Raw genomic sequence first — 17,794 nt, forward strand, 5'->3', positions numbered from 1 at the left:
TTGGGTCCTGCCATTCAGGTGGATGTTACCTTTATATGTACCACCCAGCTAAACATCCCAGCTAGCATGGGTAACTTGCCACAAATTTGAGGCAGTATTGAATTGTAAAGGCCCGTACACATGCGTCGAAAATCGGAAGGGAATTTTCGTCCGACGATTGATCCGCCGATTTTTGGGTTGTTAGTATGATGCTTCTGACAACCAACTCCGACTTTTCGGCCGAAAAAAATCTGGTGTGCAGGCTATAAAATTTTTGTCCGCCGTCAAAACACGGCCGATTTTCGTGCAGTCAGATTTTGACAGGGAAAAATCTAATGAGCAAGACTGGGCATGCTCAGAGAAGAAAGAACACAAAGAAAGCAACCCAAGACATGACATCACTTCTGAAGTAGGATTTTGTCGGGCGAGAAAATTAGTGTGCAGTCTAGGCACATTCCAACCAACAAAACACCACTCTGGACAAAAGAAGGACGATCGGTCGGCCGATAATCTAGGCTTAAGTCTCTTAACTTGCAGCATTATTTTCACTTGCACTTGCAGAGCACTTGAAGCACAAGGTCTAGTTGACACTTTTCCAATTTGTAGCAAATTTGCATGGAAAGTCTCTAGCAAGACCAAAGTTGCAGTGGTGAGTCTACAGCAAGAGCTCTGCAAGTCACAGTGACCCCTGTGGTGGCATGACTATTTTACAACATAACTGAACCAGAACTTGCAGCAGACATGCAGAATGATTGCAAAGAAATTTGATCTGGGGTCATGCAATGCGGACTTGCTGCAATTGTGCAAAAAAAACGTAAAGCCCGGCAAGTCTAGCAATAGCTTAGCAAGTCACGCCACACTGCAAAAATGGTTCCAGAATTGTTTGAGGAACACAACATTGAGTTCTTGATGTTTACTTGACCTCCACATTCTCCAGTTCTCAATACAATTGAGCATATCTGGGATGTGTTAGAAAAATAAGTCAGATCCATGGTATTAGGTCCCACATCACAACTTACAGGATTTAAAGAGTTAGTTAGCCTTTACCAAAAAACTGTCTATGCAGATAAGAGGCATCTGTACATAAAACAAGCTGTGCATCGTAGGCCATTTACAGTACGTACCTCGTGAAGCCTGGCTTGAAAACTCCCAGGATGTTGCTAGGATGTTGCAAAGTGAGGCCTATTCATTACAGCTCACCTCCACCATCACAGAAGTGGAGTTAAATGTTGAGCTCAGAGCTACTGCATCATGGAAGAGAAAGAGGCGGTTTTTCTCTACAGACACCTCTTGCCTGCATAGGCAGGTTTTTTTTTTTGTAAAATTGAACTAACCCTTTAACCGCTTGCCGACCGCCGCAAGTACATTGACTGCAGCAGTCAGCCCCTCCTGGGCAAAGTGACGTAGTACTACGTCGCTCGCACAGGAGCCTGTAGGAGGCGAGCGCGCCCCGCCGATGGTGTGCTCCCGCCCCCGCTCGTTCACGGGCATCCCCGCACGAGTGACCAGCGGCTCCGATGTCCGCCGGTCACTCGCGATCAGAGGGAGGTTATGTAAACAAAGCCGCCTTTCATTCTCCCTGGTGTAACTGCAGAGATCATACGATCCTGCTATGTAGGATCGTATGTCTCTGTGGTTACATCAAAAGCCACGCCCCTTGACAGTTAGAAGCACGCCCCTAGGGACACACTCAACCCCTTGATTTCTAATAAAGTTATCCCCTTCCCTACCAGTGTCATTTTTACAGTAACAGTGCATATGTATAGCACTGATTACTGTAGTAATGTCACTGGTACCCAAAAAGTGTAAAAAATGTCAGGGGTCCGATCTGTCTGCTGCAGGAAAATCCTCCGGGGCTTAAGTGGTTAAACCCTTTACGCTGACCGTACACAAATATGTGGCCTCGGCTTGGAGGGGTTGTACCAGGGTAATGCCTACACCCGGTACTGTTTTTTAGAGCGGGCGGTTGGCTTTCTTGGGATAACAACCAATGTGGCTACAGCTACAGTCCCCCCCCCCCCTTTCGCCGCCTTCTGCAGCTCACCCGGGCTCTCCCGTCCCAGCGGGAGATCCGAGCGACCAGCTGGCACCTCCGCCGGCTGGTCAGAGACACGAACTAAGCCGGAATCGGCTTCGATCAGGTCTCGGATCAAGTAACCCGGAAGCAATGTCAAGGCATCACTTCCGGTTTACAGAAGACTTTAAGGTGACAAATTTAAAAAAAAGTTACAGCATTCAAAACAGGCAAACTTGGCATTTTGAATGCTTTTAAGTGCAAAGGAAGAATTTGGGACTTTTAGACCCCAGATCCCTCCGTAAAGAGTGTCGTTGCCTATTACTGTCACAAGAGATGTTTGAATTCCTTTTGACAGCAATAACAATGATCATACATTTTTTTTTTCAAAGGGACAGTGTAAAAAAAATAAAAACTAAAAAAAAAGAAATGAAAAAGAAATACTTTTTTTTTAAAGCTCCCCATCCCTCAGTGCTGGCACGCAGAAGCAAACGCATATGTAAGTTGTGACCGCAAATGTAAACAGTGTTCAAACCACACATGCGAGGTATCCCTGCGATCGTTAGAGCGAGAGCATGAATTCTGGCACTTTGTAACTCTAAACTAGAAATTTTTAAAGCATCGCCCTTGGAGATTTTTAAGTAATGTAGTTTATCGTCATTCCACCAGTGTTCACAATTCTAAAGCATGACATGTTAGGTATCTATTTACTCGGTGTACTGTTTTCTTTAATTCATGCCCCCTTAATGACCCGGCCATTTTTTGCGATTCGGCACTGCATTACTTTAACTGACAATTGAGCGGTCGTGCGAAGCTGTACCTAAATAAAATTGATGTCCTTTTTTCCCACAAATAGAGCCTTCTTTTGGTGGTCCCAACCCCCCCCCCCTTACATCAGGGTCTCAAAAGTCCCCTCTCCTTAAATCAAGGTCCTCTAATGTAAGGGGTCCCCTTCCCTTATATTAGAGTCCCCAGAGTTCACCCTTACAACAGAGACCCCACTTTCATTAGGATGCCCAAAGTTTTCCCTTAGGCTCGGTTCACACTATTGCGATGCGGGAAGGCTGCGAATTCGCAGCCTGTACCCGCATCGCACACGCACCCCCGGCAGTTCACACTGCCATATGCGATCCGCTGGGGGTGTCAATGTAATCTTAACGACACCCCCAGTTTGATCGCATATCGCAGTGCGATCGTGCAGTTCGCACAGGATCGGATCGCACAAGTGTGAACCGCTGTGCGATCCGATCCTGATGCGGCAGCAAAAATGCCTCCTGTGCGTCTTTGCTGCGGGTGCGGTGCGAATTTAGCCATACAAACTGTATGGCTAAACTCGCACCGCACAGCTGATCGCATGTCATGTCGGAGCAGTGCGCTCCGACATGACATGCGAACCCGGCACACGCAGAAGTGTGAACCGGCTCTTACATTAGAATCCCAAAGTCCACCCTTACATCAGGGTCACCATAGCCCCCCTTACATCAGGGTCCCCAGAGTCCCAATGGTGCGCCCTAGGTGGCTGCCTAGTTCGCCTACTGGTTTGCATGTGTAAGGTACAAATAAGTGAGGGTTTGGATCAGTCAGGGAAAGTAAAGGAAGCTTTTTGTTTACTTTATGAGTCTTGTGCATCACATAGTAACTAGATTTGGGACCTGTTTAAATTGTCATACAGGAGCCCTTAGATGTAGTCTAAGGCTGGGTTCACACTGATGGGAATTGGATGCTGGTTTCCTCACATCCAATCCACATGACAGGAGACTGTGACCGGTTCTTATAAAAGCCAGTTCAAACAGCTCAGGGGCAGCCGTGGAGCGCACTGGAACAGGGTCCTGTGCGTCTTTGGCTTCATTTGGTGCCTATATTCGGACCTGATTTGCACCTGAAATAAGGAACAGGGGTGTACCGGACCCCAGGCACGAACCCGTGGCTGCAACAGTGTGAACCAGGCCTTACTCTGCAAGCAGGTACTGTGAATGAAACTAATATGCCAGAGCTTACTGCCCAATAATACATACCAGGCGCTTCTTGGGTCGAATCAGCGGGCGGTTCTGTCCATTCATTTTGTGATAAAGCCCGCAGGCATTGCACAGATAATGGCCACTAATATCCCGTCTCCATAGTGGGGTCACTGTAGCGCCACAATTTACACACTCACGATCCTCTGTATACAAAAGGCATGCATCAGTTTCAGGCTTAATATAACTGGTTGCTTTTTATCTAACAGCACCCTTAAAGCATGCCTATGCCTCTAAACTCATGTTCAACTAATTGTGCCCCTCTGCACTGTAGCAATTGAGAGAAACTTAAAGTGTTACTAAACCCAGGAACCTGCATTCACTATATCTGCTCTCCCACAGTACACAGAACATGGAAATTCAATTATTTTAGTAAATATAAACTGCTAAATACCTTTTCTTATCAGCAGAATATAGCAGTCTTGTGACTTGTATCAGTTCCTGGTAAAGCTTGTGGGAGGAGTTTTCATTCTCCCCTGACCCTCTGTCTGGACAGTGCTGATTGGGGCTGTGCTGATCAAATGCACTCTCCCAAGAAAAAAGAAAATCTCTCTAGCAATACTCACCAAACTGAGCATGTGCAGCCTGACTCCTAATGATCTGGTCTATCACGAGATGGGTTGGAGTCAGTTAAAGAAGGGGAGGATCAGAGAAGACAGGACCAAACAGCCTTCATACACAATGCAGACGATTAACCCCTTAGGTTCCACAGTGAGTATAACAAGCATGCTTTACTGCATGTACAGACTGATTTTTACTGTTCTGGGTTTAGTAAAACTTTAAGTTGTTGAAGATACAATTTCTGATAAAATGGTGCTTTCAACACTTTCCAGTAACATGCCTCACAACTTTTTGAGATGGGAACGAGGGACACCTATTAGAAAAAGTATGTAGGCATAGGACACACCCCCTGGCACCTTCCCTTAAAGGAGAATTATAACAAAAACATTAGATAAACCCACAAGTGCTTTTTTTTTTTTTTTTTTTTTTACCACTACTATTCCTTTATATTAGCTTTTGACATTTAAAAATGTGGCAAGTTAGAAATTGTTTAGGTTTAGAGTTGGTTCACACTGGGGCGACACGACTCCTTACTACTTCGGGGGCGACTTGTGCAGTCCCATGCACCATGACTTCGGAGCGACTTGCATGGACTTCACATAATGGAAGTCTATGCAAGTCGCTCCAGGTCGCCCCGAAGTACTACAGGACCCTTTTTCTAAGTCGGAGCGACTTGTGTCGCTCCTATTAGAACGGGTCCTGTAGCAGTCAATGGACCGCGAGGGAGCGCGACTTGTTAGGCTGACAAGTCGCCTGATAAGTCGCGCTAGTTTGGACCGGCTCTTAGTAGTGGCAAACATTTTTTGAAAGATAAAAAGTGCATTTTATATACAATTATACAGATCAGACTAAAATGAGGAACAAATGAGGAGGAGAAAGAGGGACCGAGGGACATCAGGAAATCAGGGACAGCCCCTCGAAATTAAGGACATTTGGGAGCTATGCAGTAGTGATACTTTGTGTTTGCCAAGAGCCAGATTATCACCAGATCTGCCTCAGCTCTACAGAAACCTCTTCTCTCGAACTTCCTACTCCTTTTTTTTTTATTTGCATTACTTATTTGTTACCCTATTAGCCCTAAAATCCATGAAGGGAGCATTAACCTAAGGGTTATGTGAAAACTTACTTTTTTGTTATTTTAAAACCGGGAAACCCTTTGGGCAGGAAGAGGAGAGCTCTTAACGCTGGTCTTTTATGGTTTAACTACCTTGTGCAAAAAAGGAGTCATGAAAAGTAGGATCACTCTGGATATAAACACACTAAAACGTCTATGCATGACATACCATGTATTTTTGTTACATTGCTGCCTTGATGAAACTTTTTAGGTAGAGAAATTAAGCATTTTATGGTATATTTGGATCCATTTCTCCACTTCCAATGACCTCAAAGAGATTTTATCATCTTATGGTGGTTCAGTGACCGCGTCATCTCAGTCATCCAAAGATATGGAATAGAGACTCCAGCAGCAATTTATTAAACCTCTCCTGACTGTTGGCTTCAGTGCCATGGCCTGTTCAGTAGCCCTCTTGTCTTTCTAATTATTGTTTTGGTCCTCAAGATCCAATCCTGTTTTGGTCTTCTCTCTTTGTCTTTTACCTTTTTTCCATTCTCTGTGGACCACTTAGTGGCCATTCTCCTCTTTCTATTTTTTTATTAAATTTTTTATATTTTTATTTCTTTTTCTTTTCTCTCTTATATTTTACTGTGCCACATTGCCTTTTGTTATTATAGGTCTTGCCATTACTTATTCTACCACATATTGTTTATATGCCAACCTAACTGTGAAGTGTATGTTCTAACCAGTAGTTTTTCTGCTCTTAATTGTGTAATATGCTAATTATGATTGAGCTTCATGTTCACTGCCTTTTTCTTACCTTGAAGTGGCCTTATTCGTATATTTACTTGTTATTTTGTAAAACAATAAAGATATGTTTGCCTCTTAAGTGCCACACTACCGCGACTTGTCAGGCGACTGGTCAGCCTGACATGTCACGGTCCATGCATAGCTACGGGAACCGTTCTAATAGGAGCGACTCAAGTCGCTCCGACTTAGAAAATAGTTCCTGTACTACTTCGGGGCGACATCGGAGCGACTTGCATTGACATTCATTATATGAAGTCCGTGCAAGTCGCGGCGAAGTCGCGTTGCACGCGACTTCATAGGTCGCCCCCGAAGTCGTGCCGCGGTAGTGTGAACCGGCACTAAAACTGCAGCATTTAAAATCTCTTGTATGACATCACCATTTAGGAGCTAGGACCTTAATATTTCGTTTTTGCTTTTGAACCAGTTAGACCCTAATCCAGCACTGTTATTGCTTTCCCCATCCTTTTTATCCCTTACTGGATGTAACCCACTTTGGTGTAGGCGTGTTTATGGGTGGTATGGTTACCTGATGTTTGGAATATGCTATTGCTGTAGTTTTGCACTGTTCCTATGTATCCCATTGGAGGTATAGACTGACTTCCAGGACTCCTTGGCTCCAGGGTTAGAAGGTCATTACTCAAGGGGCTCATCCTTTCTGTCTTGAGGGTCTCCAAGAATTTGGGGCTCCCATCGCGTTCAGATGGAGGAACAGGGCTCAGCAGGAAGGGAGCAGTAGAGTATAATGCAGAGGAGGGAAGCGGAGACAAGTGGGAAGCCCCCGATGTATAGAGTGGGAATGCACCGGGACTTCTTCCATATGCAGCCAAGCTGTGGACAATTCCTGAGCTGCTTTCTGGCCAGTGAGAGGGAAATGTCTGGAGCACTGAAAGGCAAGAAGACAATAAATCAAAGCAACATTTAAAGTGTCTATTCCTTACAGCAGTGTTTCTCAACCTTTTTCCAGTTAAGGCACCCTTTGAAATTCTGCACAATTTTGAGGCACCCCATTCCAAAATATATAAAACTAAACTAATAGTTTTACATAATGCAGCAACATAAACACACTTAGGACATCTAACATTGGTGTTGATTTATTCTTTCAAAGCAAACACACCTTTGCACACTGGCAATGACTAGTATTCCAATGTTTCTCTTCTCCCTCAGTTTCTCTGATATGACCCCAGTGGTGACAGGGAGGGACAAACAAGGATGCTGTGCAGGTGCCCAATGTCCTCCTTATCAACCGATGATGCCATTGGTTGTTAGGACGCCGGCATATAGAAGGTTGTAATGGTGCACAATGAAAACCTGTGGCATTGTGTAACTAAAAGGCAGGCTTGATCTACCTGCTGGCTTGCATACAATTTTTGGGCAATTTTTAGGCATTTTGCCAAGGCACCCCTGAAGAACCACAGAGGAACCCCAGGGTGCCTAGGCACCCTAGTTGAAAAAGGCTGCCTTAAAGTACAGCATGTACAGCAGGTATTTTCTTTATGGGAAGATCTACAATTGTGTAATGTGTACTTATGAAAGTGATAAGTCATGCTATACTTGTTAAAATTCACCTGCCTGTTGTTTTACCTCTGTTGTATGAAAAATTGCAATAAAAACTATTTGAAATGAAAGTGATAAGTCATGAATGCTGATATATCCTTTATTTCTTCAGTTATAGACACACAGCAATAATTTCTTCCTGAAGAAGGGGGCCTGGTCCCGTGAAACTAATAGAAGATGCACAAATTATTAGAATCCCTGATAGAATAATGTATCGGGGGCAATATATCTTCTAACTATTTGCTGTATTAATGCTTCACTATATCTATATGGTAAACTGATATATGGTAAATGCAATATACCATTTTTGTTTGATGTTGTTCTCCAGCCCTATGAGGTTGTTTTTTAACACATTTTTTATAGAATGTTTTGAATAAAATGTATGACATTTTAATACTTTTTGGTGGGGTACCTTAAAGAGTAACTTTTGTTAAGAAAACAACATTCCCCTCTGGGTGATCTCTGGACATTGCAAGGATTTTAACAAACTTTTTTGCAAATTCCTACCTTTTGTTATTCTGAAGAAATCCCTGTGTATTTTTCTGTGTCCATGTGGGAAAGTGAATCTAAGGCCCCTTTCACATGGGGTGGATCCCCGCTGAGTAGACGGATGACAGGTCAGTCTCCACTCACTGTGCAGAGACCTGTCAGAGTCCTGCTCTCCTCTACAGCCTGTCCATTTTCATCCGATCTCATCAGCTCCGACCCGCTGGATGGATGGCGAACGGATCGCTGTACGTCTGTTTTCAGCGGATCTTGTTGGATCGGATGTCAGGACACATGTCCGCAGACACTAGGCCCCCATTGAAGCCAATGGGTGGCCCGATCGGGTTTGCCTGAAAAAGGGACAGACGGACCCAATTGGCCCCATCGTGTCAAAGGGGCCCAATGGGAGTGGTTTAATAATTATTAATCAATTGAATTGCAGCAGCTGCAGGGCACTAATAAGGAAATCTGCTGGGCCTGCGTCCCTTTAGATGCGTTCCTATTGGAAGTATCTCACAAAATATGAGATTTTTGTTGCAGGGGATACTCGAAATCTGACATAGCTTAGTGCAGACTTCTGGGAAAATCGGTGAGCCAATCACACAAGCAGCAAATTATGTTTTTTGTGGGGGTGGGGGGGGGGTTCTGTATACCTCCAGGTAGCCATATTGCATTGAATTTTAACAAAATTACACTACTGCAGATTATAAAAAAAGGTGTTTTTTTTAATAACATTCAATGTGTCCCAGTTGTACATGCTATATTATTTTTTCTTTATTTGCAATTTTTTTCCCCAAGTTAGTGGAGTTACCCTTTAAAAACCCTATACTAGTGTGAGCTTTTTTAGGGTTTCTGGTTTATGATGTATCAATTTCAAAGGCTGTAGTACCAGTAAATCCAGTAGATATTTAGGGGAAGCACATATGTTTTCATTCCCTTCCTTTCAACCTCTCTTTTAACACATTAAGACCCTGTTCAGACAGGGGCGACGCGACTTGCTGGGGCGACCTGTGTGCACTGCGACCTCGGCGCGACATGCACGGACTTCATATCATTGAAGTCAATTCAAGTCACCTCCAGGTCGCCCCAAAGTAGTACAGGACCCTTTTTCTAAGTCGGAGCGACTTGTGTCACTCCTATTAGAACGGGTCCTGTGCTAATCAATGGCAGGCGACCCACCGTGACTTGTCAGGCGACCAAGTCGCCTGACAAGTCGCGCTAGTGTGAATGGGGACTAAGACTATAAAACAGACATTTGGGATGCCTTTTTGCCACTCCCCAAACACCTAGCAAAACAGACTACAGTGGATATTATGGATTGCAGACAGAGCTGATCACATTTGTAAGACATATGGCGATTGTGTTGCTTCACGTCGCTACACAACAAAAAAGAAGTTACATGTGGAGTCTGCGAGGAGTTGAAGCTTGTAGAATTTAAGTCTATGGTAAATGTGCCTGTAGCCTTTGACAAGAGTTTATCATATATCAGGGGGGTGGGAAAAAAAATTCCCCCTAATAAAAAAAAAAAATCACTTGGGGGACTTCTGGGGTGCATTTCCAACATGTCAAAAATAACACTATAAGCACATTGGTTCAGATTAGTGTCAGTGTTAAAAAAACATTTTTTTAATTGTGAACTTAGCTTTAGAGTTGTCACCAGTAAAATACTAAGATGGGTGTCCTGTTGTGTCTCCAAGACAGAAGATGAAGGTAACTCTGCCTAACACTAATCTAATAGGTTTTTAACCCTTCCCTACTGTATCTTTCAAAAAAAAGTTTTGGTCATTCATGGAAAATGTCACATAACACCCCAACAGTAAATTTAAAAGCACATTTAGGCCTTGTTCAAGTGGGTGTAAAGAACAGGCATTGGCTTTGCATTGATAAAGTTTTTAAAACCAATATAAATCAAATTACAGTGCTCAGTCCCTTGTTTGATATTGTTTCTAGCGATGCTGCTCTCCTTGAGCGGGGAAATGCCAAAACACTGCAACGAAAAGATGGACAGCGCAAACGCCTAGTGCATTACCTTCAACACCATTTTGAATTTTAAAAAAATGCCAAAAACATATTCAAAAACATGGGAAGATTAAAAGCATATCAATATCAACTCCAGCATCGGGGATGTCAAATCATTGTGGTTGGAAGCTGACGCGTTTCGGCAGACAAGCTCCCTACCTCAGAGCTAATCCTGAGCTTTCAATCTTCTCATGTTTGTGAGTATGTTTTTGGCAGTTTTTTTTTTTTTGTAATTCCTTTATTTAACCAAAAGTTGCATTATTCAGACCAAGGTAGGGGTAAAGTAGGATACAATGACGTAAGTATGCTAGTAACAAGCATTAAATATTAACATCAAGACTACAAAAACAGCTCAACAGATTGGAGCATACACAATTTGACAAGTTCCAAGGCGGGAAGATAAGATCTTAACTTAGAGGGTCTAGTGCAAGGGTCTTCAAACTATGGCCCTCCAGCTGTTCAGGAACTAAAATTGCCATCATGCCAAGTCATGTCTGTGAATGTCAGAGTTTCACATTGCCTCATGGGATGTGTAGTTCCGCAACAGCTGGAGGGCCGTAGTTTGAGGATCCCTGGTCTAGTGGATATTTATATCTCCAAAAATCCCAGCCTACATATAAAAAGAAAATAAAAGCCCTGACATAGTACTGCAACCCTGTGGGATAAAGTGAAGAATACTTGAAAGAGTGTATCAATGTGCCTTACTGAAATATTATATTTCATAATACATTTCAGCTCATGCCCACTTTCCAATGGAATGTGGTCCCTTGCAATTACATATTAAACCCAGCTCATCCTAGACACTTAACAGTTAGGCTCTGCATACAGATTACAGATAAGTGTTACATATTAAACACATTTCATTCATCCTGGACACTTAACTTTTCCATATGGATTACAGACAAACACCTGAACACAATGACAATTTCTTACATATTAACACATCAGACAGCTTAGCATAGATGGAACGGCTTTTCCACAAACGAACTTTCAGACACACTACACCCCACATTTTCAGCACTGTGTCAGGGAAACAAAAGCCTTTTCATGTATTGTCTTAGTATATATATTTTATTGTCAAACTGACCCATGGAGTATACACTAGTTTGAACTGGTTTTTCCCTCTCAAATTTCCAATAAATATGTGAGCCGAACTGAAATAAATTAGATGTATCTGCAATAAGCTTAAGTTGCTATGTGTCGTTGCATCTCCTGGCCAGCGAGGGGAAATTCACTACACAGGGGGAGTTAGGACTGAAGGGTCGTGAATCATCTTGCAATTGCCTCCTGACGTAAATGAGCTAACAATACTAAAGGAAAAGAGATTTCGTCTCCAAATACGGAAAGGTTTCTTCACCTGAGGAGCTGTGAAAATGTGGAATAGACTCCCTCCAGAGGTGGTTCTGGCCAGCTCAATAGATTGCTTTAAAAAAGGTCTGGATTCTTTCCTAGGTGTACATAATATAAATGGGTATTAATATTTATAGGTAAAATGATCCAGGGAATATCCGATTGCCTCTCGGGGGGATCAGGAAGGACTTTTTTTCCCTTGCAGGAGCAAATTGGATCATGCTTTGCTGGGGTTTTTTTCGCCTTTCTCTGGATCAACTGCGGGTATAAGATTGTGTATATGGGATTGTATGGTTGGATTTTCTTAACTGTTTTTTGTTTTTTACTGGTTGAGCCAGGTGGACTTGTGTCTTTTTTCAACCTAACTATGTAACTATGTAATACTGGGTCGGGAGAGATCCTTAGGCGGCCAATATAACCGATAATAGAATGAGCTCTTTCAAACATGATCAGATACATATAAGCAGCAAGGAAACTGCAAAGGAGGGGTTTCTTTGGAGGTTTTTAATAAATTTAAAATGGTGTTGAAGGTAATGCACTAGGCGTTTGCGTCCTCCTTCGTTTCATTGTCTTTTCCAAAACCAATGCCTGTTCTTTACATTATTAGCAAACAGCTATTACTTTGCATTGCATCTCATGGATTTAGATCTTGCCTTCAATGTATGGCGGCTGGCAGCTTGCACAGCTTCAAGTCAATGTTAGCTCACAGAAAATGTGTTCTACATGCTCCAAGGATATTTGTCACCTGTATTTGGCTCTATCCTTGGAGATCTATCATTATTCCCTCCCAATAAAAAAAAAAATAAATAAAAAAAAAACAGACGTTCCGAGGGATTCAGACCCAACAGGTAAAATAACAGCTAGCCCCAAAGTATCTACCTGGAGAATGGCGGTATGCTGCGCCTGCTCGAGAGATCACTGCTCCTCCATAATGGGATGGGCTACCCTCACTGCCACCCAAGTTGTAGAAGTAGTCAGGTTCTTCATTGCTGTGGTTCATTGTTGTGTCGGAGAACTGAGGTAGAGGTTCCTGGCTGGTCAGGGGTGTGTAATCCATGACTGCGTCCTTGGCAGGAATTCCGATTTCAAAATACCTAGAAATGTTTAGAAATGTTTATCATTTAACAGACAGCCCTGGAGGGAGGTTGTGTTCCAGTTTTGTGGAACCAATAATTAAAAAAACTGTCTTTGTCTCAGACCATGCATTTACATCCATGTGATAAATATTGCATTCTGTATGTTTTTTTATTTAAAATGTCCAGAAATGATACAGCAGTGGCGGCTGGTTTTCCATGGGCCGGGGAGGGGGGGGGGCGGCAGAAGGACCACACCATACCCCCCCGGACCACACCAGCTCGCACACCATACCATAACCATCCCCCCCCTGTCTCCGGCTCACTCACCCTGGACAGAAGTGGAGGGCAGGCAACGGCGGCTTCCCCCTGCGGCGGCAGCTTCACCTGCATCTCCTCCTCCTTGGCCAATTGCATGGCCTCTCCTTTCGGCCAATCGGGAAACGGGTCTCAGGACCTGCTTCCTGATTGGCTGGGAGGAGGATCAATGTGATAATAGCGAATATTCATTCGCTAGTGTCACACAACTGGGTGGGCTCAGGGCGCAGTGCTTTGCGCCCCGAGCTCACCCTTTTTTAAAGCCTATTAGAGCCTCTGGCTCTAATCACGTGCTTCGAAAAAAAAAAAAAACATTGGAATCCATGCGTCCAGCGCCCTGCATGAAGATTAGGGGGCCGGACGCGTGGATAGGGAGGGCGGCGCCCCTGCGCCCCCAATGCACCAGCCGCCACTGTGATACAGTAATCCTATTTAAAGTCAACCAGTGGACAAAATAAACCTGCAAAAAAATAACAACAGCAGCTGACAGCTGACAACAGATTGGGGTTGATTTACTAAAGGCAAACAGACTGTGTACTTTGCAAAGTGCAGTTGCTCCAGAGCTTAGTAAAAGTGGGGAAGCTCTGCTGGCTTTCATCATCCAATCATGTGCAAGTAAAAATGCTGTTTTTTTTTTTTTTCCTTGCATGTGATTGGGTACTCTTTGCGAAGTGAAGCTTTACCTCATTTACTAAGCTCTGGAGCAACTGCACTTACAGAGTGCAACGGCATTTTGCAAAGTGCACAGCCTATTTGCCTTTAGTAAATCAACCCCAAAGTGTCAACAGATACCACGTGCTTCCTCTATTCCTGGCTATGATGCCCGGACCCCTTGGTTGGTATTTGCATAGTTACAGGAGGGATGAGTTGTTTTTACCTACCAAAGGATTTATATTTCTGTCCATCCACGCCTGAGATTTATACAGCTTGCAAAACAGCACTGTCCAGTATGGCAAGAGACCTAATACTTCTCTGCTGCAGTTCAGTAATACTTACAGGTCTTGCCACTCCCTCTCAGTCTGGACAACTTCACTGGACAAAAAATTAAAAGAAGCAGACTGGTGAGCTCATCTCTCTGTCACTTTGCTCCCGCCTCCTATCAGCATGCCTCTTGCTAGCACATGAGCACTAGAGCAGAGCTAATTGATTCCCTTGTGAAATTCTTCCAGTCTGAGCTTTGCTGTAGGGTGGACTCCAGGAGGCTGATACTAAGTCAAATTCAAGTACTTACAGTTATACTTCCACTGCTAATGTTTAACAATATACATTTAGTGATGTATTAAATTAATACATATCTGCATTTATGTGTGCCTTTATATCTGCCTGGAATTCAGCTATAACCAGTAACTTTCTCAGAATTGTTGTTCCTTTTTTACCAATGGTTTATTACTGCATCTTGTGTCCCTTTTTAAAGCCTATTGTTGAGACTTTCTCCTTCAAAATGTTGAAATGTTGCATGGCGCAGTACAGAACCACAATGTCACAGTCTTAATGGACCAACTCAATATTGAACCCTTTGGACTAAGACTGGGATGCCTTTAAAGCATGTGCTTGTAAAGGCAGGCATTCCAATACTTTTGGTAATATAGTGTATATTTTAGACCAGTAGTGTGGATACATTTATTTTGTTTTATTTTGTTTCAAACCAAGATTGTGTGAAGCACAAACCCCTCTTAAAGTGGTTGAACCCCCTTATATATACCCATTGACATGACTGGCCTTCAGGTGATACACAGAGATGAAACAAATCCTCCCACATAAGTTGTACCTGTGTATCCACCGCCTGCTCTATCTGCTACAGCCTTCTACAGCACACAATTTTCCCAGGAGGCAAAGGGTGGGGATCTGATGTCACACTGCACAACACAGAGAGGAGAGCTGAATATAATCAGAGACCTGAGTGGAAGGAAGGGGCATCCCCCCCCCTACTTGTACACAGTCTCATAGGGAAACATGCACAGCTGATGCTGTCAATCACCTTCTGTGTGCTGGAGAGGGTGCAGGGTCATCCCCTAGGATTCTGGGCATAACCTGCAGATAATAGCAGGAAGTGAGAGTAGATAGGAACCACACTAGATGCTTTGGACTGAGGCAGCTACACACTATAGAAGGATATACTTTGTTCATTTTTTTATTGCAGAGGTTTACAACCACTTTAAGCTTAGTTAGTTCAGAGGGAATGGTATAATAATATTATAGAAACTCTTATGGTTGATTCATCCTTTAACTGTCCTACCTAGTGAGTTGATGACCTTGAGCTGTTTACTGTCAAGTTTGTATTGCATTGTCTCCATTGGGGAGACTTCTCCTTACCCACTGTCATCAGTGGGTAAGGATAAGAAGCAAGGGAAGAATCGCCGACTGAGCACCATTTTTGTAGACTGGAGGACAGACAACTAGAATCTGTCTGTTTTTCAGTTGTGGCCCTTCCCCATTCTATCCATACCTTGAAAATATACACTCTGCCCAAAGTAAGCCTTCAAGTGGCACCGTTCAGTATACACCAGCACTCAGCAAAACATCCCTATTGCGTCATTCTGCCCTAAGAGGAAGCAAACTGCAAAGTCTGGCCCCATCCAGGTGATGCAGGCCCATTGACTTTTATTGTTCTCTCTGGTACTCCCCCTTTGGCTTTGAAAAGAGTTTTTCACTTTGTTGAGTGGACAGACTCGCAACTTTTAAAATAAAAGGTTGCTGTTAGCAGAAACTATATTTTTGTTCTGAGACTTCTCCTTTTATGTCAAGCTTTAAAGGGTCTATGGCACCCTTCAGTCTGTTCCCAACATTATCCTGTATGTCCGCTGTCCATGGTGCTGAACAGTCCTAAAAGAGGGAATATACAGTACAGTATATATAGACCCACTATACCTAGATTACAAGCTGTTATTGATAAAGAGCTTTTATTAGCCTTCATGGATACTTATGTAAAAGGTTCAGGACCTTATCAATCCTCAGTAAATTTAAAAATTTATTTTGGAATAATGAAAATGCAACTAAATACCTTGAAATTGAAATTTTACAAAAATCACCAAATGCAAACATTTTACACTTTTTACCTCCTTTTTTGCAATATTGAAGCATCTAATATGGAGCTCAGAGTCTGACAAAAAAATGCATGCATTGATTTTTTTCCTGCAGTTTGGCTGGGGTTATTTAATCTGATAATTTTAGATGTAATTAATTGTTAGTTGAGTTTTCCTTTAGAATTTCCAATGCAAGTGTCCCATTTAAATAAACCTGGTCCCAATCCTATTATATTCCACTCCATTCTACAGTGAGGTCCATCAGAAGCCACAAAAGCTTCAGTTTTCTTCCAGAATGTCCCAAAAGAACCAAAACCCCACTGTCTTGCTGTATTAACCAGAAAAAAAAATGTTTTTGTTTTGTTTAGATTTCATTAATTTAGTTATTTCATTTCGTAAAATTCGGTAAATTTGTTTCATTCATATTCTTGATTTGTATTTAGAATTCATATTCTGAATTAGTTTTATGTCTTTTTCAAATTTTCTTCAAATTTACAATTTTTTTTCGATTCAAAGCATTGGAACCGATAAATGTTGAATCTGTTGAATCGAAAATTTTAGATTTTTTTTTCAATGTGAATGCGGTGAACAAACAAAAGAAAAATCTTCATCAAATGATCACAATTACTCTTTAAATCATCTTTGGCTTAACAACAACAGAATGATTTTGAAATGGTACTCTAATAACATATACAGTCTTTGATTTCAGAAATATGTTTACAGTTTCGGAAATTCGAATGAATTTCGTTTTGTTATTCGGAGCATTCAGGAAACTCCATTTATACTGTAATTCGGGTATTCGGACATATCTGAATCTCCGAATAACGAAAAATTTGTCCGAATATTTATTTGGAACTAAATTAACCGCATATGTCTAGTATTAATTAAAGCCTGGAGCTTTGAGCATTAAAAGAGATGTATGGCTTATTTTTTCCCCCCAATTATACTTACCCAGCTGGATGCTGCATCTGTCCCCTGACACCTGTGCACTGAGAACCGAGCTATTGAACACGGCTGATTGCTCAGTTCTGACAGCTCCCCTCCTCGCTCACTGGAGCACTGGGCTGTGGGGGGCGGATGAGCGGCCGGCGCAGGCTCTCAGCGACTCAATGAGAGGCTGAGCCAGGTGTCAGTCCAGGCACCTGGCAGATCCCGACTTGCATTGTCGCGACTGGACTGGGCTGACATCTGTGACTTCAGCCCGCTGTCTGCTGAAAACGGGTCACAGGAGTGCAAAACGAATTGCACTCCTGTAATCCATAGGAGATGTACAGCCAAACGAGCTTCTACTTACAGAATCTCACTATTAGCAAATAAATATGATGGGTGGTATGACTAACAAGTGGCAAGATATAGCATGTAGACAGAGGAGGAACAGGGCTAAACCTTATGATCTCCACTCAGTATTTACACATTAGAGTGCCCTACGATTCTGGGGTTCTGGGTGTTTGAAAAGAAAACTAGAGATAGCTGCTACTGCCAAGTACAAGTGGCAATGTACTACGATTATGGTCATGACAGGTACACTTTCATGTGAA

At 42.7% G+C, this 17,794-nt stretch overlaps 2 protein-coding genes across 2 annotated transcripts in view; one reads left to right on the top strand and one right to left on the bottom strand.

The window, feature by feature from the left end:
- PQBP1 (polyglutamine binding protein 1) overlaps nucleotides 1–17,794 on the top strand; it is a 408,542-nt gene that overhangs the window by 141,263 nt on the left and 249,485 nt on the right. The window lies entirely within an intron of this gene.
- Nucleotides 1–17,794, bottom strand: part of GATA1 (GATA binding protein 1) — a 71,361-nt gene that overhangs the window by 7,117 nt on the left and 46,450 nt on the right. The window contains exons 2-4 of the mRNA XM_082263417.1: nucleotides 12,722–12,936; nucleotides 6,960–7,316; nucleotides 4,009–4,154 (exon numbers count right to left, since the gene is read on the bottom strand). Of these exons, the coding sequence (XP_082119543.1) occupies nucleotides 4,009–4,154; nucleotides 6,960–7,316; nucleotides 12,722–12,899 (681 nt within the window). The 5' untranslated portion in view covers nucleotides 12,900–12,936. The remainder of the gene's footprint in view (nucleotides 1–4,008; nucleotides 4,155–6,959; nucleotides 7,317–12,721; nucleotides 12,937–17,794) is intronic.

This window comes from Pelophylax lessonae, assembly GCF_965119305.1.
Source record: "Pelophylax lessonae genome assembly, chromosome: 7".
NCBI classification, from domain to species: Eukaryota; Metazoa; Chordata; class Amphibia; order Anura; family Ranidae; genus Pelophylax; species Pelophylax lessonae.